Source organism: Dasypus novemcinctus, chromosome 8 (genome assembly GCF_030445035.2).
Source record: "Dasypus novemcinctus isolate mDasNov1 chromosome 8, mDasNov1.1.hap2, whole genome shotgun sequence".
NCBI classification, from domain to species: Eukaryota; Metazoa; Chordata; class Mammalia; order Cingulata; family Dasypodidae; genus Dasypus; species Dasypus novemcinctus.
In genome coordinates, this window is record NC_080680.1 from 94,343,812 (window position 1) to 94,361,212 (window position 17,401).

At 41.8% G+C, this 17,401-nt stretch overlaps 2 protein-coding genes across 13 annotated transcripts in view; one reads left to right on the forward strand and one right to left on the reverse strand.

Moving 5' to 3' along the window:
- Positions 1 to 17,401, forward strand: part of STRBP (spermatid perinuclear RNA binding protein) — a 196,893-nt gene that overhangs the window by 170,348 nt on the left and 9,144 nt on the right. The gene's annotated exons all lie outside the window — the stretch shown is intronic.
- RABGAP1 (RAB GTPase activating protein 1) overlaps positions 2,807 to 17,401 on the reverse strand; it is a 206,333-nt gene continuing 191,738 nt past the window's right edge. For 7 of the 9 annotated variants that reach the window (XM_071217011.1, XM_071217010.1, XM_004463430.5 and 4 more), the window contains 5 exons: positions 9,354 to 9,458; positions 8,478 to 8,561; positions 7,695 to 7,766; positions 5,907 to 6,104; positions 2,807 to 4,545 (listed from right to left, as the gene is read on the reverse strand). In XM_071217011.1, the coding sequence (XP_071073112.1) occupies positions 4,423 to 4,545; positions 5,907 to 6,104; positions 7,695 to 7,766; positions 8,478 to 8,561; positions 9,354 to 9,458 (582 nt within the window). In that variant the 3' untranslated portion in view covers positions 2,807 to 4,422. Of the gene's footprint in view, positions 4,546 to 5,019; positions 5,168 to 5,906; positions 6,105 to 7,694; positions 7,767 to 8,477; positions 8,562 to 9,353; positions 9,459 to 17,401 lie in introns of all 9 variants that reach the window. The other 2 variants (XR_002797731.3, XR_002797732.2) reach the window with 2 other exon arrangements.

Genomic DNA, 17,401 nt, shown 5'->3' on the forward strand with positions numbered 1-17,401 from the left:
GGAGCAAACATCTCATTCTGTCTGGTTCTAATCCTCAAGTCTGTCTTCATCTCCCGTTATCTCATCATCCCCAAATGAAACCAAATAGGGTTTCAATTTCAGTTTCAGAAACAGGCATGTATCTGAGCAAGTGAGGCACTGTAATCCCTTAAACGGCCACCACACAATGAATGGGGTGTATGTAGGCTCTGAAAGGTAATTGACCCTCCCAGGCCAGGAGGGGCCCACGTCACCCACTGCTCTCCTCTCCGCATAGGCTGTTCTTCATAACTGTTGGTCACTTCCTGAGCTGCAAGTGGTGGTTATTTAGCTCATGTGGACTTTTCTTTCCTTCACTTGTCTGACCGTGGCTCATCCTCTGATGTCCACTGGGACATGGGATTCAGAACAGATGCGAAGACAGCAGTCCTGGGAAGACTTTTCAGCCACACTGTGCCTGCCTTTCACTTGCAGCTGCTACCTTCCCCTTGAGAATTATTAACGAGACTCTGGAGGAGATGAGTACAGGCTGCAGCAGGACCTCAGCCTGTCAGGCTTTCCACTGCCCTTGTGAACAGCTCTGAGTTGTCAGGGAAGAAATGCGTGCAGGGTCACATATCAGGAATCTGGGTGTCTCAGAAACAGGCCTCAATGCTCTTTGCTCTTTTCCCTCCAACCACCCACCTTCTTTTCCCACTTCCCTTCACAGCAAGTGTTCTTAAAATCTACCCTTGCTGCCTCTGCTTCCTCACCTCCCACTCCTCGACTTCCTGCAATCTGGCTTCTGCACTGCATCCCACCAACCTCAGTCTGCTCTCAGCCAGCCACGGCAACCCTCTAATGGCCGAATCCAAAGAGCCTTCAGTAGTCCTGCCCTTACCCAAAGTTGACAGCCTTATTACTCCATTCTCTCTACTCTCTCCTCTTTTCTCCCTTGAATCCTAAGCATCTAGCCCTCACTTAATCTGTACCATCCCTAGACAGTCTCATCCACTCCCACAGCTTCAAGCTAGAGCAGTGCTTTTCAACCAAGGGGCGATTTTGCCCTCTAGGAAATGTTCAGCAATATCTGTAGACATTTTTGGTAGTGACAGCTGGGGGTGGGGAAAAGCGTGTTCCTGGCCTCTAGTGGGAAGAGGCCAGGGATGCTGCTGAACAGTTACGTTGTACAGGACAGTCCCTTACAGCAGAGAACTACCCAGACTCAAATGGTGTCAAGATGCATAAACCCTCTTGCCCACACAACTGCTGAGCTTCTTAGTCTGGGTATCCCAATGTGTATGTACCAGATTATCTCAAATTCGTCAACCCAGTGCTCAGTTGATTTTCCTGGCACGCTCTTTCTCTCTCACCAAGTTGGGGGTGACTCTCTAGTTTTTCTCAAATCTGGCCCCTTTTTCACTTCATCTCCTTCACTATCACCTCTGCTCAAACTCTAGTTGTTGTTCTTTCTCCCAATCTTTCTTCCTAAAGGAGTGACAGGGAATTTCCCAAAATGCAGATTGGCTCAAAGCTCTCCAGTGATTTCCCATCGCCTTCAGACTCCTTGGCATGGCTCCAGTCTAATTATCCCATTTCACTTCTCATCAGTCCTCATGCCCACCACTGTTAACTACCATTTCTTCCATTCAAAATACTGTCCCCTTCTGCTTCTCTACCCAGTAAATTGCCTAGTTGTCAGTGCAAATCAGTGGTGTCCCTACCACTTCATTGCCTTTGTGATGACACATACCTTCCCTGTTCCCACAGGTTCCTATATACCAGTTACAGCACTTATCCTACAGTGTTATAATTATTACTCTCAATCTTGGTCTCAGTGTCACCAAGGGACCTCCCTGACAGCAGGAACTTATCTGAGTAATTTTAAACCTACATGCCAGAACTGACTGGTACATGTACTGTCTCTGGGCCAGGGCACAACAGTAGGGGGTTGAGGATTTCTGCTGAATCCCTACACTACTGAATAAAGGGATCTCAGGATTGGAATGGCCTTGAGCAGGCTGGCCCTTCTGGACTCTTGCCCTTGCTATTCTGAGTGTGGACCCCAGAAATATGCCCTCCAGCCTGTGGGAGAGAAGATGGGCCCTTCACCACTTAGGATCTTTCCTCCTTCCTGCAGACTTGAAAGGAAGCCAGTGGTCTGCATCTCAGCCTGCTTTCCTTTAAGGGCTGGGCATGGGTAGATTGGGGAAACATCATTCTGCTGCTGCTGCTGCAGAGAAGAGGGCAAGCTGGGAATGAAAAGAGCAGTAGAGGGCCTGGGAGCCTCATCCCTACCATGCAGCAATGTGGGAGGACCACCACTGAGTAGATTGCTTTCTAAAGGATGTATCTGCCCATGCAGCCACTTTTCCTAAAACTCTTAGCAGAGCACAACTGGGCCTTCGGGTACTCCCAACTGCCTTCTATAGTGCAGCTATTTCTCCTGCACATTAACATTTTGGGGCCCAGAATTTCCTTTCTCTCTCTGCCTGGCAAGGCTTTTGTCTTTCAAGGCCTCTTATCTCCTGTATGACTTCCCTAAACTGCAAACACAAAAACAGAGTCTAACCCCTGTTACCACAGCACTTTATTTCTAAGATAGGGGCAATGCTCAGAATTAACATGTAGCTATCAGTCTCCCAAAGGACAAAACCTGTGTCTTCTCTTGTCCTACATGGTCAGGCACTTGTTAGCTGTCTAAATGGCAAGGCATTGCTGGAGTGTACACAGACTTCTCTGACAGTACCAAGGGGGTGATCTGATTCCACTTGTGTATTAGGGGGAGAGGGGGAAAAGGGTGAGGGAAAGGAGCACATGGTGATAAAACTAGTCTTTACAAAGCAAACACTGTTTGTACCAAAAATATTTAATGAATATGGTTGTTAAAATAAAACCAACAAAAGAAATAGTAATACAATTTTACTGGTTTATATTTCAGTTCATAAAGTTGACACACAAACTACCCTAGCACAATGTCCACACACCTAGTATTAGATGGGCCTACAGTTGTTTCAGTAACTGAACAAGAAAGACACAAAGCGGCAGAGGGGATAGTTTTAGGGGAGAAGGATGCCACTTGTTGTTACCTCCCTTATCACAGATGACCTCAGGAAGCATTAGTACAGCCAACAAGAGAAGAGATACAAAAGAACTCAAATGTCTTTATATACAAACCAGTGCCTCTTGTAACCAGCTACCTCCATGCTGCACACAGAGAACACGACAGAATTAACTGTGAGACAGCTTAATTCAGCATATCGCTATATAAATTAAAAGTCAAATTTTTTTTTCTTTTTAAAAAAGGGGCTTTGAAGTGAGAACTTGCAACTCATCAAACAGTAGGATCCACACCCAGCCATACTCTGGGGAGGGCCCAGAGCCACAGACAGAACAGAAGGGACTGGGCAGGCAGAGAGGGGACACAGGCCAGGACAACAGTGCCCCTCAGTATGTGCATCCTGCATGTATGCACATTTATACAAACACACAGCTCAGTGTCTTTCTCACTTATGTGACCTGCTGTGCGAAAACATTTGGAAACTTGAGTGAGACAGCTTTTCTAAGCTTCAGTGACAACAGGGAGGAGAGCAGAGCCCAACAAATCTTGAATGAAATTAAATGCCCAAATGACCACATAATTGAATTGTGCAGATCAGCAGTCCTAGAGTCTGGGATTTAAACACTGTCAAATGGGTATACTGGGAAAAGATATTTATATATATATATATGTATATACATGACACATTAAGCAAAATAAGATTTGTCCATGTTATGATTAATCCAGGCTCAGTCAAGTCACCCAACCCAGCACTGTACAATTATTTTGGCAGCTAATGCTAAAAAAATCAACAGGAACTATGAGAGTTGCATAGAATTGATCAGAAACGTGAATAATACCAAACCAAAAACTGTGCATTGTATAGTTTAACAAGACTAGGCGGCTTCAGCTGCAACCATGAAACCCTCCTATTTAAAACAAAGTGCTTTTCCATGTCTACCAGGGGGACCCTCTGCTGACACTGAAGCAGATAATCAGTTGATTACTGATCCACAGCTTCCCCCTACATATATATAAAAGATTAAAGGTTTAAAAAAAAAAACAGACCAAAGGATCCCCAAACTCTGATAATGTAAACTCAGCCTTTGGGCTGAATAAAGTGGTGTCCTACACTGAGAAAAGGCCTGGAAGGTCATACCAAGGAGTGTTTTCTGGGAGTGTCCAGAGCATCAGCTGAGTTAGCAGGCCTGTTAGTATCAGTAGTTAGGAGAGCCCTGCCCCAGAGGCTGCCTACTTCATGAGGTCTGGTCCAGCGACCTACCAACATGCTTCTATGGATTTGACTTAGGTACATTCTGGTCCTGGGACATGTCACAGAATCACACATCTGGCCAAAGAAGGCAACAAAAGGTGTCGTGTTTTTTTGTTTTTTTTTTGAAGGTGTCTGGAGGCAGCAGATATTCTCAGCAAGTCTCTTTGCCTTGAACCCCAGTTGCCGTCTTTATGGAGCTCAGTGTTCGGTTAAACCATGTCTTCTTGGCTGCTTGTACCTCATTGAGGGCGAGGCCTAAATGGTGCTCCAAGTCCTGCAAAAGGAACAATGCACATGAGGATGCTGGCTTCTCATGCCAATGACACTGCCTCCCCATAGGTGAGCCAAGGCAAGAATGCAGTCTATTTACTCTCGAGAGGCCTCTGGAAATTAACCCAATCTCAAATTGGCGTAGAAAGGTCTGAGAAGCCTAAAGATTTGGGAACTTCCCTAGTCAAGGCCTCCTCATTTCTTGCCTAGTCTATTTATTAAAACAGTTCCCTACTTTAGCATTTCCCTCTTGTGTCCACCCACTGAACACCAGGCAGACAGCCAATGCTTTATTTAGCTCTGACTATATCATTAATTTCCAACAAAAATCTTTCACAATTCTGGACCCACCTACTCTTTCCAGCCTTACTGCCCACCTCCACCCCTGCATGGAAAGAATTTACTGAGGTTTCCTAACAGGGCAGGCCCATCCCTTTGTGCTGCTGAACATGCCACTCCCTCCGCCTGGAATGCTCACTGTTCTTTCTCTTCTGCAGCTGGCAACCCCCTGTTCAGCCTTTGATCACAGCTCACATACTGCTACCTTGGTGATGCCTTTCCTGATTGTCCTGGACAGTCACACAAGCCATGTCTTAGCTTTGCAGTCCCAGCACCTAGAACAGGGCCTGGCAAAGAGCAGATGCCCAGTGAATGTGTGCGAATGAGGGAGACCACAGGCCCTAAGCTTTAGTCCTGAACGCTGTCCTTCCACAAAGAGCATTTGATGCCTATGTTGAGCCAAGTGTTGGTGCTTATGAAACCAGCAAGGGCAGTAGTAGAAGGATGACCAAATAGCCCCAATTCTTCATCAGGGATGGAGGCTCAAATTAAGTAATGGGCTCAAGGTCATAAAGCTAATTAGTTATTGGAGTTGGGGTATAAAACCTCATGTTTATGAAGCCCTCACTAGAAGCAAGGCACTGTGCTGAGCCCTTTCCATGTGTTCTTTTTAGTCCTCCAAATAACGCTATCAGATAGGGACTCATCATCTGCATTTGAGAGAGAGGTTACGTAACTAATGTAAAGTCAATGAGTTTTGGCAATGTACTTGTGACTTGAAAGCATATTCCCTTCTGCTCCACCAGAAAGATTCCAAGTTTTGTGGATAATTCTCAATATGACAAAGTCCAATCCTTAGGACAGGCCAAATACTGACTAGAAATTCACTGGTAATAAATACTGGGCTTCTACCCATGAAGGCTTATGGTCAAAGTTTAAAAAGGGAAAAAATCCTAAGATGATTTCCAGGGTGCTCAGACCACATCAGGAATCTAGCCCACATGTGTGTGTCTTAGTCCCATTGTACCAATAGCAGAGATAGCATTTTGCTCATCAGGGTTGGGGCCCAGAACCCATGGCTATTACCTGTATCTTACACTCAGCTTCCACCAACTGGAGCTTGGTTTGTGCCAGTTCAAGTTCCATCTCTCTCAGCTGGTTCTTAAGCATCTCTTTCTCTTCATCTGTGTCCTCATCTAAAACCTCCTTGCTTGAACAGATGCCTTTTACACGCCCTTCTTTGTTGAAAAATTCCCGGCAGCGCTCACAGTCATCCACTTTTTGCTGAAAGTGAACGTGAGACATGAAGGACCAAAAAAGAAATGGGCCCTTAAAGATGGTGTGAACATCACCCTTTTGGGGGAAGCCAAGATATCTAAGAGATGGCTTCTAAGTTGAGCACTACAGCTTCTGAAAATCTTTGCTGTCATTGTAAAGTGGTACATAATTGAGAAAGACACCTGGTATTATAAACCAAAACCAATAAAATGTGAAGTATTGACCCAGTAATCTTACTTCAAAAAATGTATGCTAAAAAAATGAAGAAGCAGTGCCTAGATAAAAATTTCTGTACAAAGATTTTCATTGTAGAATTAGAGACAGAAGAAAAGGAGGAAAAAACAGTTCAACAATTGGGGAGCAATGAAGTATATTGTGCTATACTTATACAAGAAAGTATCCAACCTCTAAGCAGTTAAAAAAATTTTTTTTTAAATATGGGAATAAAAGTGCTGGGTGAAAGAAACAAGATGCAAAGTGGTCAAAAATAAAATATATACTGTATTTCTTACCAGCATTGATGGTAAGAAGCACCATTATTTGATGTTTCTCCAAGAAAAAATTTTACCAATTAAATCACTAAAAGCCCTCCATTATAAAAAGTGTCTCAACTTACAGAGCTATAAATGTGGGGAAAAAACAAAACACATATCTGAGAATAAATGAAATTTCATATGTTAAAGGTAAACACAGAACAAAGTCTGAAAGAAAATACACCAAGTATTAACATCAGAAGTGATATTATCTGTGAGTAATGGGATTTAAAGTTATTTTTTTCTTATTTTCAAAATTTTCTGCAATGAGCTTACTAATTTTAGAATAGACATTCCTGGTTAAACAGTAATTATGATGGAGGACAGGTATAATCTTGTTCCATAGACACCCCCCCAGCCCAATGTTGCTCTGTGAAAAAAAAGGCCATAAGAATATACCTTTGACTTAGGTACTTTTTCACATTCCTGTCCTCTAAATTAGTGGAACATTTTTCAGTAATTTGCTCATCTTAATAAAATTTGACAAGTATTCTAATACAGGTATGGCTCAAGGGAAGAAAGCACCAAGTTACAAAACCCACCAAACACATTTTATAAACCACATAGGAAGTATTACCATTCCTTCTCATTGTGTTTGGATCCATTATAGCAGAAGGAAAGAGTTCATGTGAGGGGTTTCTCTGTTCGGCAAAACGATAGGAAATGACAAATCATAGCCCATGATCCTGGCTCTGCACCCTCATCTGAAGCAAAATCCATTATTTTCAAGATTCCTTTACCTCAGTCTGGCCCTTCAGTGCACTGCAGTGATCAACTACCATAGTGACAGCATTTAGAAATCCTGGAGAAGCTCTGTTATCACTTGTACTCTGAGGTCTAAAGCCAGAGCACCTTTAGTCTAGTCTGTATTCACTTCTGGAAGACAGGCATAACATTAATTGCCAATAGTGAGCCAGGCTCTCTGGTCAGTACCTGTTGGCTTATCTTACTTTTCAAATCAGGGTAAAATTGCATCCTCCCAAAATCTGTTCTGCTGAATATAGTCATAAAGTGAACTAGGTAGTATAAAATGTCTTTGATAAAGGGAGATTGAAGGACTTACCCGAATTTTCTCAATTTCCACTTTATTAGCTGTCTGTTGCTTCTCCAATCTTTCACTCAATTGAGAGCAAATCTAAAAAAACATAAAGCAGTTTCCTGAGCAATATAATCATTCACATAATTTAGGTTCAGGATAAATTCTAGAATGGAAGCTTGAATATGCTAAGCAGAAATTACATAATAAAAGATAGGCTGCTATTGCACAGGAAGGGGATGTGGAATTGATGGATGTGCAGAGGTTTCTCCAACTACCACCTCTGCATCCACTGGCCTTGGATGTGTGAGAACCCGTAAGCACCACACTCAGCAAATGTCATGGAGAATTATCAGACTCATGGGCTGGCAAAAGACCCAGTTGTAGAAAGGAACAAGACCATTTCAGTTCTGTTCTTAAAACCCAACCAGTCAAGGAAAGAAATGGTTCTATATTATACGACCTATAAGAAAACAGACATCCATAATTCTGAAAGTGAAATGCTCCCAAGAACATACTGTGACTTTGATTTATTAAGTGCATTCGCTATGCCAGGCACTTTGCCAGACACCCTGCAACCATGATCTTGTTGAATCCTCAGAGCAGTCCTACAAGATCAAGATCATTTTCCTTATTTTACAGTTGAAAATCAGAGAAGTGAAGTAGCTTGTCTAATGAAGTGAAATAATTTGTCAATGCCAATTATGGGAAGCAGAGTGTTTTAAGTATTTGGGAATACATTTGGAGGGCATGCATTTCATCCAAGGCACCCAGAGTACAAAGTCCAATCCCAGGGTACATGGGACCCACCTGCTTGTAGTCACCGATGATAGAACTATTTTTTTTAATCTCAGATTCTGCCTTGTCAAGTTCCCGACGGCACATTTCTTTTAACTGCACACATGGAAAAGCAAATGGGAATAGTTTAAGGAAAAAAATAGAGGAAGTTCTGAAACTAATTGCTTAGAGCGGGTCTTTCCAAAGAGTGCCTGATGTAATTCTGGAAAGACTCTAATTCACTTTTCTTCCTTCCTTTATTCTCAGGAGCACTGATCCCCTGTTGTTGATGCTCAGATAGAGAAAGAATAGTCAATAACTTCTGAAAATCTTAAACCCCATTTCAGATTGGGCCTTCCGCCCTTCAGAGTTTATTTAGAAAGTGTTTTGCCATCTCTTACCTCAGGCAGTCCTGACAGAGACTGGGAGCGTTTATCAACATGGAAAACCACAGGTGGGAGAGGGAAGAGGTGCTCACTCAAGGGCGCACAGCACCCACAGCTCTGCCTGTGGCTGCAGGTCTGTGTCTCTAGTGACTGTGGAGAGTGGGCTCAGAGTTTGCTCCATGGGGAAGATGCCAGAGGACCAGTAGAGGAGGAAGAGCCAGATATATCTGCTTTCCTTGTGCAGAAATGCTAATCCTCTTCTTGTTACACTCAGATACTGATACACAGGAATTTCTCCTGTCCCCATAAAAGATGGGCATTGACCCTTTGTCTCTTCCTAGGCTTTAATTATTAAGAACCATAATACTTTCACAGTAAATGAAAAGAGCCTTTAGAGAGAAACTGAAGCCAGCTGTCTCTGGTTCTCCAGTGTGAACATGAAGACATCAGCTGAATTGCGAATCAATCCTCAAGCATTTGCAATCCATACAGGGATGTGGAGGAGGAGCAAAGTTCCCCTTACCTGAGCAGATTCTTCTTCCAACCGCCTCTTCTCTTCTTCTGCATCAATCAACTTCTGTTTGGTCATAAGCAACTCCTTATTCAGTGCATCTGCCTTTTCCTCAGCCTGGAACACATATATTCAAGATACACAAGAATTGAGAATCAGAAGGGGTTTGAATTACTCAGTACAATCCCATTTTTAGATGATGGGGAAACTGTGATCCATATACAGGAAAGGATATGCACAAGGTCACATCAGAACATAAACTATACTCATGCATCAATGCCTGGCCTATTTTCCTGCACAGTTCTGCTGGGCAGTGGCTAGGACAACTATGTTCAACACCGGACAGACCACGTGTCACTTGTACTACACACAAACTTCCTGTGTTTTTTAGGCTCTTCATCTAAGGATAAGGCATGAAAAGTATTCAGTCTATTGCCTGGCATACATGAACACTCAATAAAAGGTATCTGTCTTTACTATTAATAGCAACAGAAAACTTTGGTTTTCTTTCTCCTCATTCTCAATATTTCCTCTTTTTCATCAACCAAGCTTTGCAGTTTGTTCTCATCATCTGATAAAGGAGACTGCTCCTTTCTGGGTATTCTTTGTTTATCATCTGAAATGGCCACCCTTTACCCCAGTCTTTTTCTAAAGCATGGAAAAGTCTTACGGGCAGAACTGGGGGCTTCCAGGTGAAAATGATATGCCTGTATTGGACATAAGAATTCCTGACAATGGACATTCCCAGGATAACTGAAGATGAGTGACTGACCACATTAGAGAGCAGTCAAGGAAATGGGGTGGAAACTCTTAGTTACAGAACATTAGAAGGAGGGTTTTGTTGGGCTTATATACAACCTCTCTTGGTGGTGGATTATCGATTTCCCTGAAATTAAAGTGTTTCTGATGTACCCTGGCTAAAGTGGTATAAATCAGTGGAAAAACTTTTCACTACACTACACTTCCTCTCCTGAACAAATTCCAGAGGACCAGACCTCAAATGGGGAACTAAAAGTGGCATGATATGCAAACTCGAAAGGCCATTCATTAGTTACTGACAAACTGCACCTTCCTGTGGTTAAATGGGGTACTGGAGTTAAGGCTTACCCTTTCTGGGGAGTAAGGCATATCATCTCCTTCTCTAGCTTAAACCCAAAAGGCAATTAAAAGCAAAACAGAGAGTATCAAATGACAGGGAAATAGTAAGAAGAAGGAAGTCCTGTTAAAGGTTTTGCTTTACTTTATAGCAACAGAATAACCTATGATCTCTCGCATGGACTCGGTTAACTTCTTCTGAGGACTATGTTGGAGCACATGCCACATGCTTATGTTCTCTCATTTAGTCATCATTGTTACCATGGTAGATGATGATTACCAGGGCTGATTCTAAGAAGTATAGGAGACACAGTCCATGAACCTGGGTATTCTGACTCAGCAGAGTCTGTGGTTTTACCATGACCCCAATTTCCCTTCACACCCTTACTCCCTAAATTATAAAGAAGTTAGGTTGTTTTTCTGTCCTTTCAAGGATGAGAGGTGATTTCGCAAAAGTCTCACAATGCATGTAGCACAGCTGGGATCTGATACCAGGCTGCCTGACACCTCATCACTCCAAGAGCTGTCCCTCAATGTTCTGCCAATAGGAAGGTGCCCAGAGGCTACTAGACTGACCCAGCCATGATAAATGGCACCACATTCACTGACTGCACACTCTATTTATATAGGTGTGAGGAGAAATATCTGGTGGTAGTAAATGTAAGTCCAGCTTTCCAGTAATGATCATGAAGAAGTAAAAGGGTCCAGATTTGCCCTTCCCCTAGTAAACTGCCATTTAAAACAGAGCTCTGGAGAAGAGGGAGCTCCAGAACAGCTAATAAGGCTACAGAGATAAAAAATAAAATTCTGAAAAGACCCAATTAAACCAAAAGAAGGCAGAAAAAGAGCAAAAAGGAAGATAAAACAAATAAGACAAATAGAAAAAAACCGAGCAAGGTAGAAGACTTAAATCCAAGCATATAAACAATTGCACTAAATATAATTGGTTAGAACATTCTAACTAAAAGGCAGAGACTACCAGACAGTAAAAGAAAAAGACTCAACTGTATGCCAGCTACAAAAATCCATTTTAAATATAAAGAAATAGATGTATTAAAAATAAAGAAGGGAAAAAGATATACCATGCAATCACTAATTTTAAGAAAGCTTGAGTTATATTAATAACAGTAGATTTCAGAACAAGGGACATTACCAGGGAATGTATGATAAAATGACAGAGAAGAACAATAAAAGTTACTTCATTAAGAAGACATAATGTGAAAAGTACACACAAAGTCAAAATACATGGAACAAAAACTGACATAACTGAAAGGGAAAATAAATGCACAATTAGAGTTGGAGATAAATGACAACAAAAGAAAATCAGTAAGTCTATGGAAGACTTAACCCTATCAACCAACTTTATATAATTGCACCTAAAGAATACTTGATCTACAACCATAGACTATACATTTTTTTAAGTGCATGTGGGACATTCACCAAAATAGGGCACATGGTGGGCCATAAATTAAACATAAATACATTTTTAAAGGATTAAAATCAGAAAGGATATATTCTCTGACCACCATGGTATTAAATTAGAAATCAACAACAGAAAAATTTCTGGGAAAAACCCCATTATTTACAAGTTAAACAACAAACTCCTAATTTATAGGTTGAAGAGAAGCAACAAGAACTCAATGTAAATGAAAACATAACATACGAAAATATGGTAATGCAGCTGAAGTAGTGCTTTATTGGTAAGTTTAGAAATTTAAAATTTTATTTTTGAAAAGAAATGCCAAAAGCAAATTATTCATGGTTCCTTTTTATGAAGTTAGAAAAAGAACAAATTAAGGGAGAAGGGAAGGAAATAAAAAAAGCAGAATTCAATGAAATCAGAAACAACAGGAAAAAATCAATGAAACCAAAAGCTGGGTTTTTTTTGTTGTTGTTTTTCTTAGGGCCCGGGGGCTGGGGACTGAACTAGGGACCTTTAATGTAGGAAGCCAGCATTCAACCACTGAGGCACATCAGCTCTCTGGCTTGGTTTTTTCATTTGTTTTTACTTGTTACTCATTTTTGTTCTTTTCAGGCGGCACCAGGAACCGAACCTGGGACCTTCCATGTGTGAGGCAGGAGCTCAACTGCTTGAGCCACATGTGCTCCCTAAAAGCTGGTTGTTGAAAAGATTAATGCAACTGATAAACTTCTAGCTAGACTATTAAAGGGAAAAAGGGAAAAGATACAAATTATCCATCTCAAAAAAGTAAGAAGGGATGACATCTCTACCGAGCCTGTAAACATTAAAATCAGGAAACAGTTTTTTGCCAATACAGTTGACAACAAAGATGAAATGGATAAATTACTTGAAAAACAAATTATAAAGGCAAAAATCTTTAATAAAATATTTAAAAAGACACCCCAAGGGGGGGTTATTCCTAGGAATACAAGGTTGGTATAACATTCAAAAATCAAGTACTTCACCATATTAACAGAATTAAGGAGAAATAGAAATGATCACCTCAAAAGATGCAGGAAATGCATTTAAAAAAATTCAACCCCCTTTTATAAAAGAAGTTCTCAGCAAAATAGAAATAGAGAACTTCCTCAACCGGCCCTGCAAAAAACCTAGAGCTAACATCTAGAACAAGATGACGATGCTCACTCTCATCATTTCTATTCAATATCATTCTAAAGGTTCTAGTCAGTGTTAGGGCAAGGGGAAAAAAAAAACCCAAATTTGAAAGGAGGTAAAACTGACTTTATTTGGAGATGATATGATGTGTGTGGAAAATCCCTAAGAATATACAAAAAAGCTACTGGAACTAATAATGAGTTTAGCAAGGTCAGAGGAGACAAGATAACTGTACAAAAATCAACTGAATTTCTAACGAGTTATAAACAATTTGAAAATAAAATTAAGAAAATATAATTTACAAGAGATTAAAATATATGGTAGTCTTGTAAACTGAAAACTTTTAAAAAAGTCTCTGAAATTTTAAAAAACCTAAATGGAAAATTGTAATGTTTGTTGATAGGCAGGCTCAACTTTTTCATTGTCAGTTCTTCACAAGGTGATCTATAAATTCAGCATGACCTTAAAACCCCAGAAGGCTTTTATTTCTAGAAATAGACACACTGTTTCTATTAGTTAAATAGAAATGCAAAGGACTTAGAATAGCCAAACAATTTTGAAAAAGAAGAAAATTGTAAGAGTCACATGACTTCATTTGAAGATTATAAAGCTACAGTAATCGAGACTGTGGTAATGGCATAAGGATAGACTTACAGATCGATGGAACACAATAGAGAATTGAGATATCGACCCAGATACAGGGTCAACTGATTTCTGATAAAAGAGCCAAGGTAATTTAATGGGAAAAATTCAGTAGACTGCTCAAGGTCACAGAACTCGCTAGTGGAGCTAGAGCTCAAATCCTGGCAGATTGGGTTCCTGATTCAGTTTCCTTCCCTCTCACATTATACTGTCTTTAATGTAGGAAAGGGGTGAGGAGCAACTGAGACAGAGGGAACTCACATACAATCCTATCAGCCCTGTGCCAGGGACCCTACATAGGTTCCCTCTGCTCCTTTTAGCATAATGTCAGATCTGGTTATTACTCCTATTTCATAGAGGAGAAAGCTTGGTAAGGATCTCCCAGGGAATAAATGGCTGACTTGGAATTCCTCCAAAGCTATTATGTGAAGAATAACAAAAGTGACAGTTGATGAAAAATAAGTGATGTAGAATCAATTGGAAATACAAGAAGGGCTCTGGAAGTTCTATAAGCCACATACACCAGAGTTTTTCTCTGGGATGCAAGAAGGAAAGAGGTGAAAGAAATCAAGTTCTTTTAAAAACCTGGCTAGTCCCTTAAGTCCAAATGGTAGTAAAGGCGAGAGGATCCTACATTCTTTTTTCCAGAGGTAAGAAGAACCAAGTCAGTTTTCAGTGATGATTCAAAAGAAATGAGAGAAGATAGCCACTCTGGCATGGAAGAAAACCTAAAGTTAGTGTGGGAAAGGTCTGCCTTCTCAGCACTTTAGATGGCTTAGGGATGGGACTGGCACCCAAGTTTGATGCTCCTGAGAGGTAGCTCTCAGGAGACAAAAACAACCTGGGCTCCTGCCGAGGTCTCTGCCGCTGACTAGCTGTGTGACCTGTGTAAAATATTTAACTTCTCTGGCTTGCTTCCTCACCAGTAAAATGGGAATCATAATTATATCCCTTATACAAGATTGGGTTATTGTGAGGATTAGAAAACACAAAGTACTTAAGAGTTGTGTCCAGCACTCAGTTAAGTCCTCATGACACAAGCTATTGAGTGATAACTATTATGTGTCAGAATCACTAGTCCTCCTCAACTTGCAGTCACCCCTCGGGCTGAAGTGTGGTTTGCTGGCCTGGCGGGGGAGCAGCCGCAGTAGGCCTAATTCCGCTGCCCCCATAATAGGGTGGTTGGTCGGGCCCACCGCCACCCCTGAAGGAAGCTCGGCATGGGCGCAGAGAGCCCTCGGGTCTCCCCTTCTCGGCAGCCATGCTTCTGCGGCCGCCCCTCCTCCCGGATGGCGCCACACGATGCCTGTGGGGCGGCACCCTTCTTCTTCCTTCTCCCTGCGCAGGCGCAGGGCGGAAAATTCCAGTCTGCCCTTTTCCCCTCCCCCGACAGCAGCAACAGCCAGGCGTGGGCGGAAAAATCCAGTCTGCCCCCCGCCCCACAGCAGCAACAGCCAGGCATGGGCGGGAAACTCCAGTCTGCCCTCCACCCCAGCAACAGCAGCCACCAATCCCTAAACCCTGCCCCTTCCCCCAGCAACAGTGACAGCCAATCCCTAACCACCACCCCTCCCCCATCTGGTACCGCCCACTGACCTTTTGCCGGCAACCAATCAGAACAGGGCGTGGCTTCAACCAATCAGCCTTCCCCAGCCCCTATAAAACTGTTGCCTCTCCCTCAATAAAGTGGACTTGCGTGTTTACCTTGTCTCCGCGGTAGTTTTTCTGCCGTGCGCCCTCCAGTCCTGAGAGCCCCCGACAAGGGCCTGGCCTCCCTTGTCCCCAGTTCGTCGCCTGCTTCTCCGGGCGACCCCGTCAGCCGAACCGCGCAACCCCTGTGAGACCGACCCCTCGTCTGCTGCCGGACCGACCCCTCGTCCCAAGCGGGACCGAACCCTCGTCCAAAGCTGGACCGACCCCTCGTCCGCAGCCAGACCCCACCTCTACCGACCGAGCAAGCCGCTGCATCAACTCGTGTTTCTGATGTAGTTATGACATCAATTTATAGCTTATGTTCCGTATTTACTATGGAGGCAGTACAGGTCATTCCATTCAGATGGACCTGGGCTAGATTCCCAGTTCTGCTTTTTGCTGGGTGCCTTCACCTCTTGTGTCTCAAGTTTTATGATTAAAAAAAAAAAAATTCTCATCAATAAATGAGGCTCATGTTACTTTCCTTACAAGGCTGAGGTAAGGATATAATATATTGGAGTTTAGTAAAGTGCTTACTTATAGTGTCTGGTGCACAGATCTCGTAAATGGGAACTCATTTTTATTTCTCACTTCTGATATCGAAAATGTAACCTATTTCTTTGACTGCTGTGTCAGGATAAGACAACTTGAAAAACGGTTTCAGATTCAAGAACATAAAATACTTATGATCCACCTTTAACTAGTATGATGTCAATGTTATTACTTGGCCTGCCAGACTGGAAAATGCAACAGGTCAAACTAAAATTCCACCTGGAACTTTAGCCTAAGCTGCCTCTTGAAACAAATTCAATGTAGACCACAAAGGCTCCTGTCCAGTTTTTCTTTTCTTTTTCTCTTTATTGCATGATCCACAGCTGCTATGAGGGCCATCTTTGGTATACATTTCCTTTATTATTTTTTTAGTTGAGAAATTGTGAAGTTGTGAAGTTAACAAAACAATCATGTATATCATACAGGATTCCCATACATTACCCCACCACCACCTTGCGCTATTGTGACACATGTGTTACAAATAATGAAAGAAAATCGTCATAATATTACTATCTAGAGTCCATAGCTTATATTTGGTGTGTTTTTCCCAGAAACCATCCCATATTAACACCATGTATTAGTACAGTATATTTGTTATAGTTCATGAGAGAATGTTCTCATATTTGTACTATTAACCACAGTCCATCATTCACCTTGGGGTTCACTGTGTTATACAGTCCCCTGCCTTATACGATCCATCGAAAGTGTACACTCAGTGGCTCTCAGTTTCATCACAGGATTGTGCTGTTATCAGCTCAGTCCATTTCAGAACATTTTCATTATTCTAAAAGGAAAAATCCTATATCCCCTTTTACCAACCCCATTATTGGTCCTTAGTACTGATACAGTTCCACCTTTGTCATTGCTGTAAAAATACTACAATATTACTGTTAACTATGGTCTATGTTACATTAGTTGTATTTTTCCCATGTATCTCCATATTCTTAGCACCTTAATAGAGGAACCTTCTTGTATTTGTACTATTAACCACAATCATCATTCACCAAAGAAATCATTGTTATACAGTCCCTAGATTATTCTCTAGCTTTCTTTTAATTGACATTTATGTCCTTCGACTACCCCTTTCATCCACAACCACATTTATAAATCAGCAGTGTTGATTATACTAACTATAATGTGTTACTATCAACTAAGTGTACACTTCTGACCCTATTCAGTAGTCACTCAATGTACATCCTCCACTCACTAGGGAGAAATGCCTGAACAGCAGAGGAATGACCCATAAAGTGTTTCTACAAAGAGGATCAGAGGGTGGGCAGGAAATTAACTCCACAGGGAGGAAATTCAGACCTCAACCTGGTAAGCAGCTGTGATAAACCAAAAGTCAATGAGATCTCCAGTTTCTGGACAATGAGGACTACAGACCTTAAAACACTATCACTGCAAAAACGGGAAAATGAAGCCTCCCAGTTACATGCAACTATTTGTAGTTGATGATAGCCAATTACACTGTCTGTGCCTGATTTTTTTTGGTGGCACT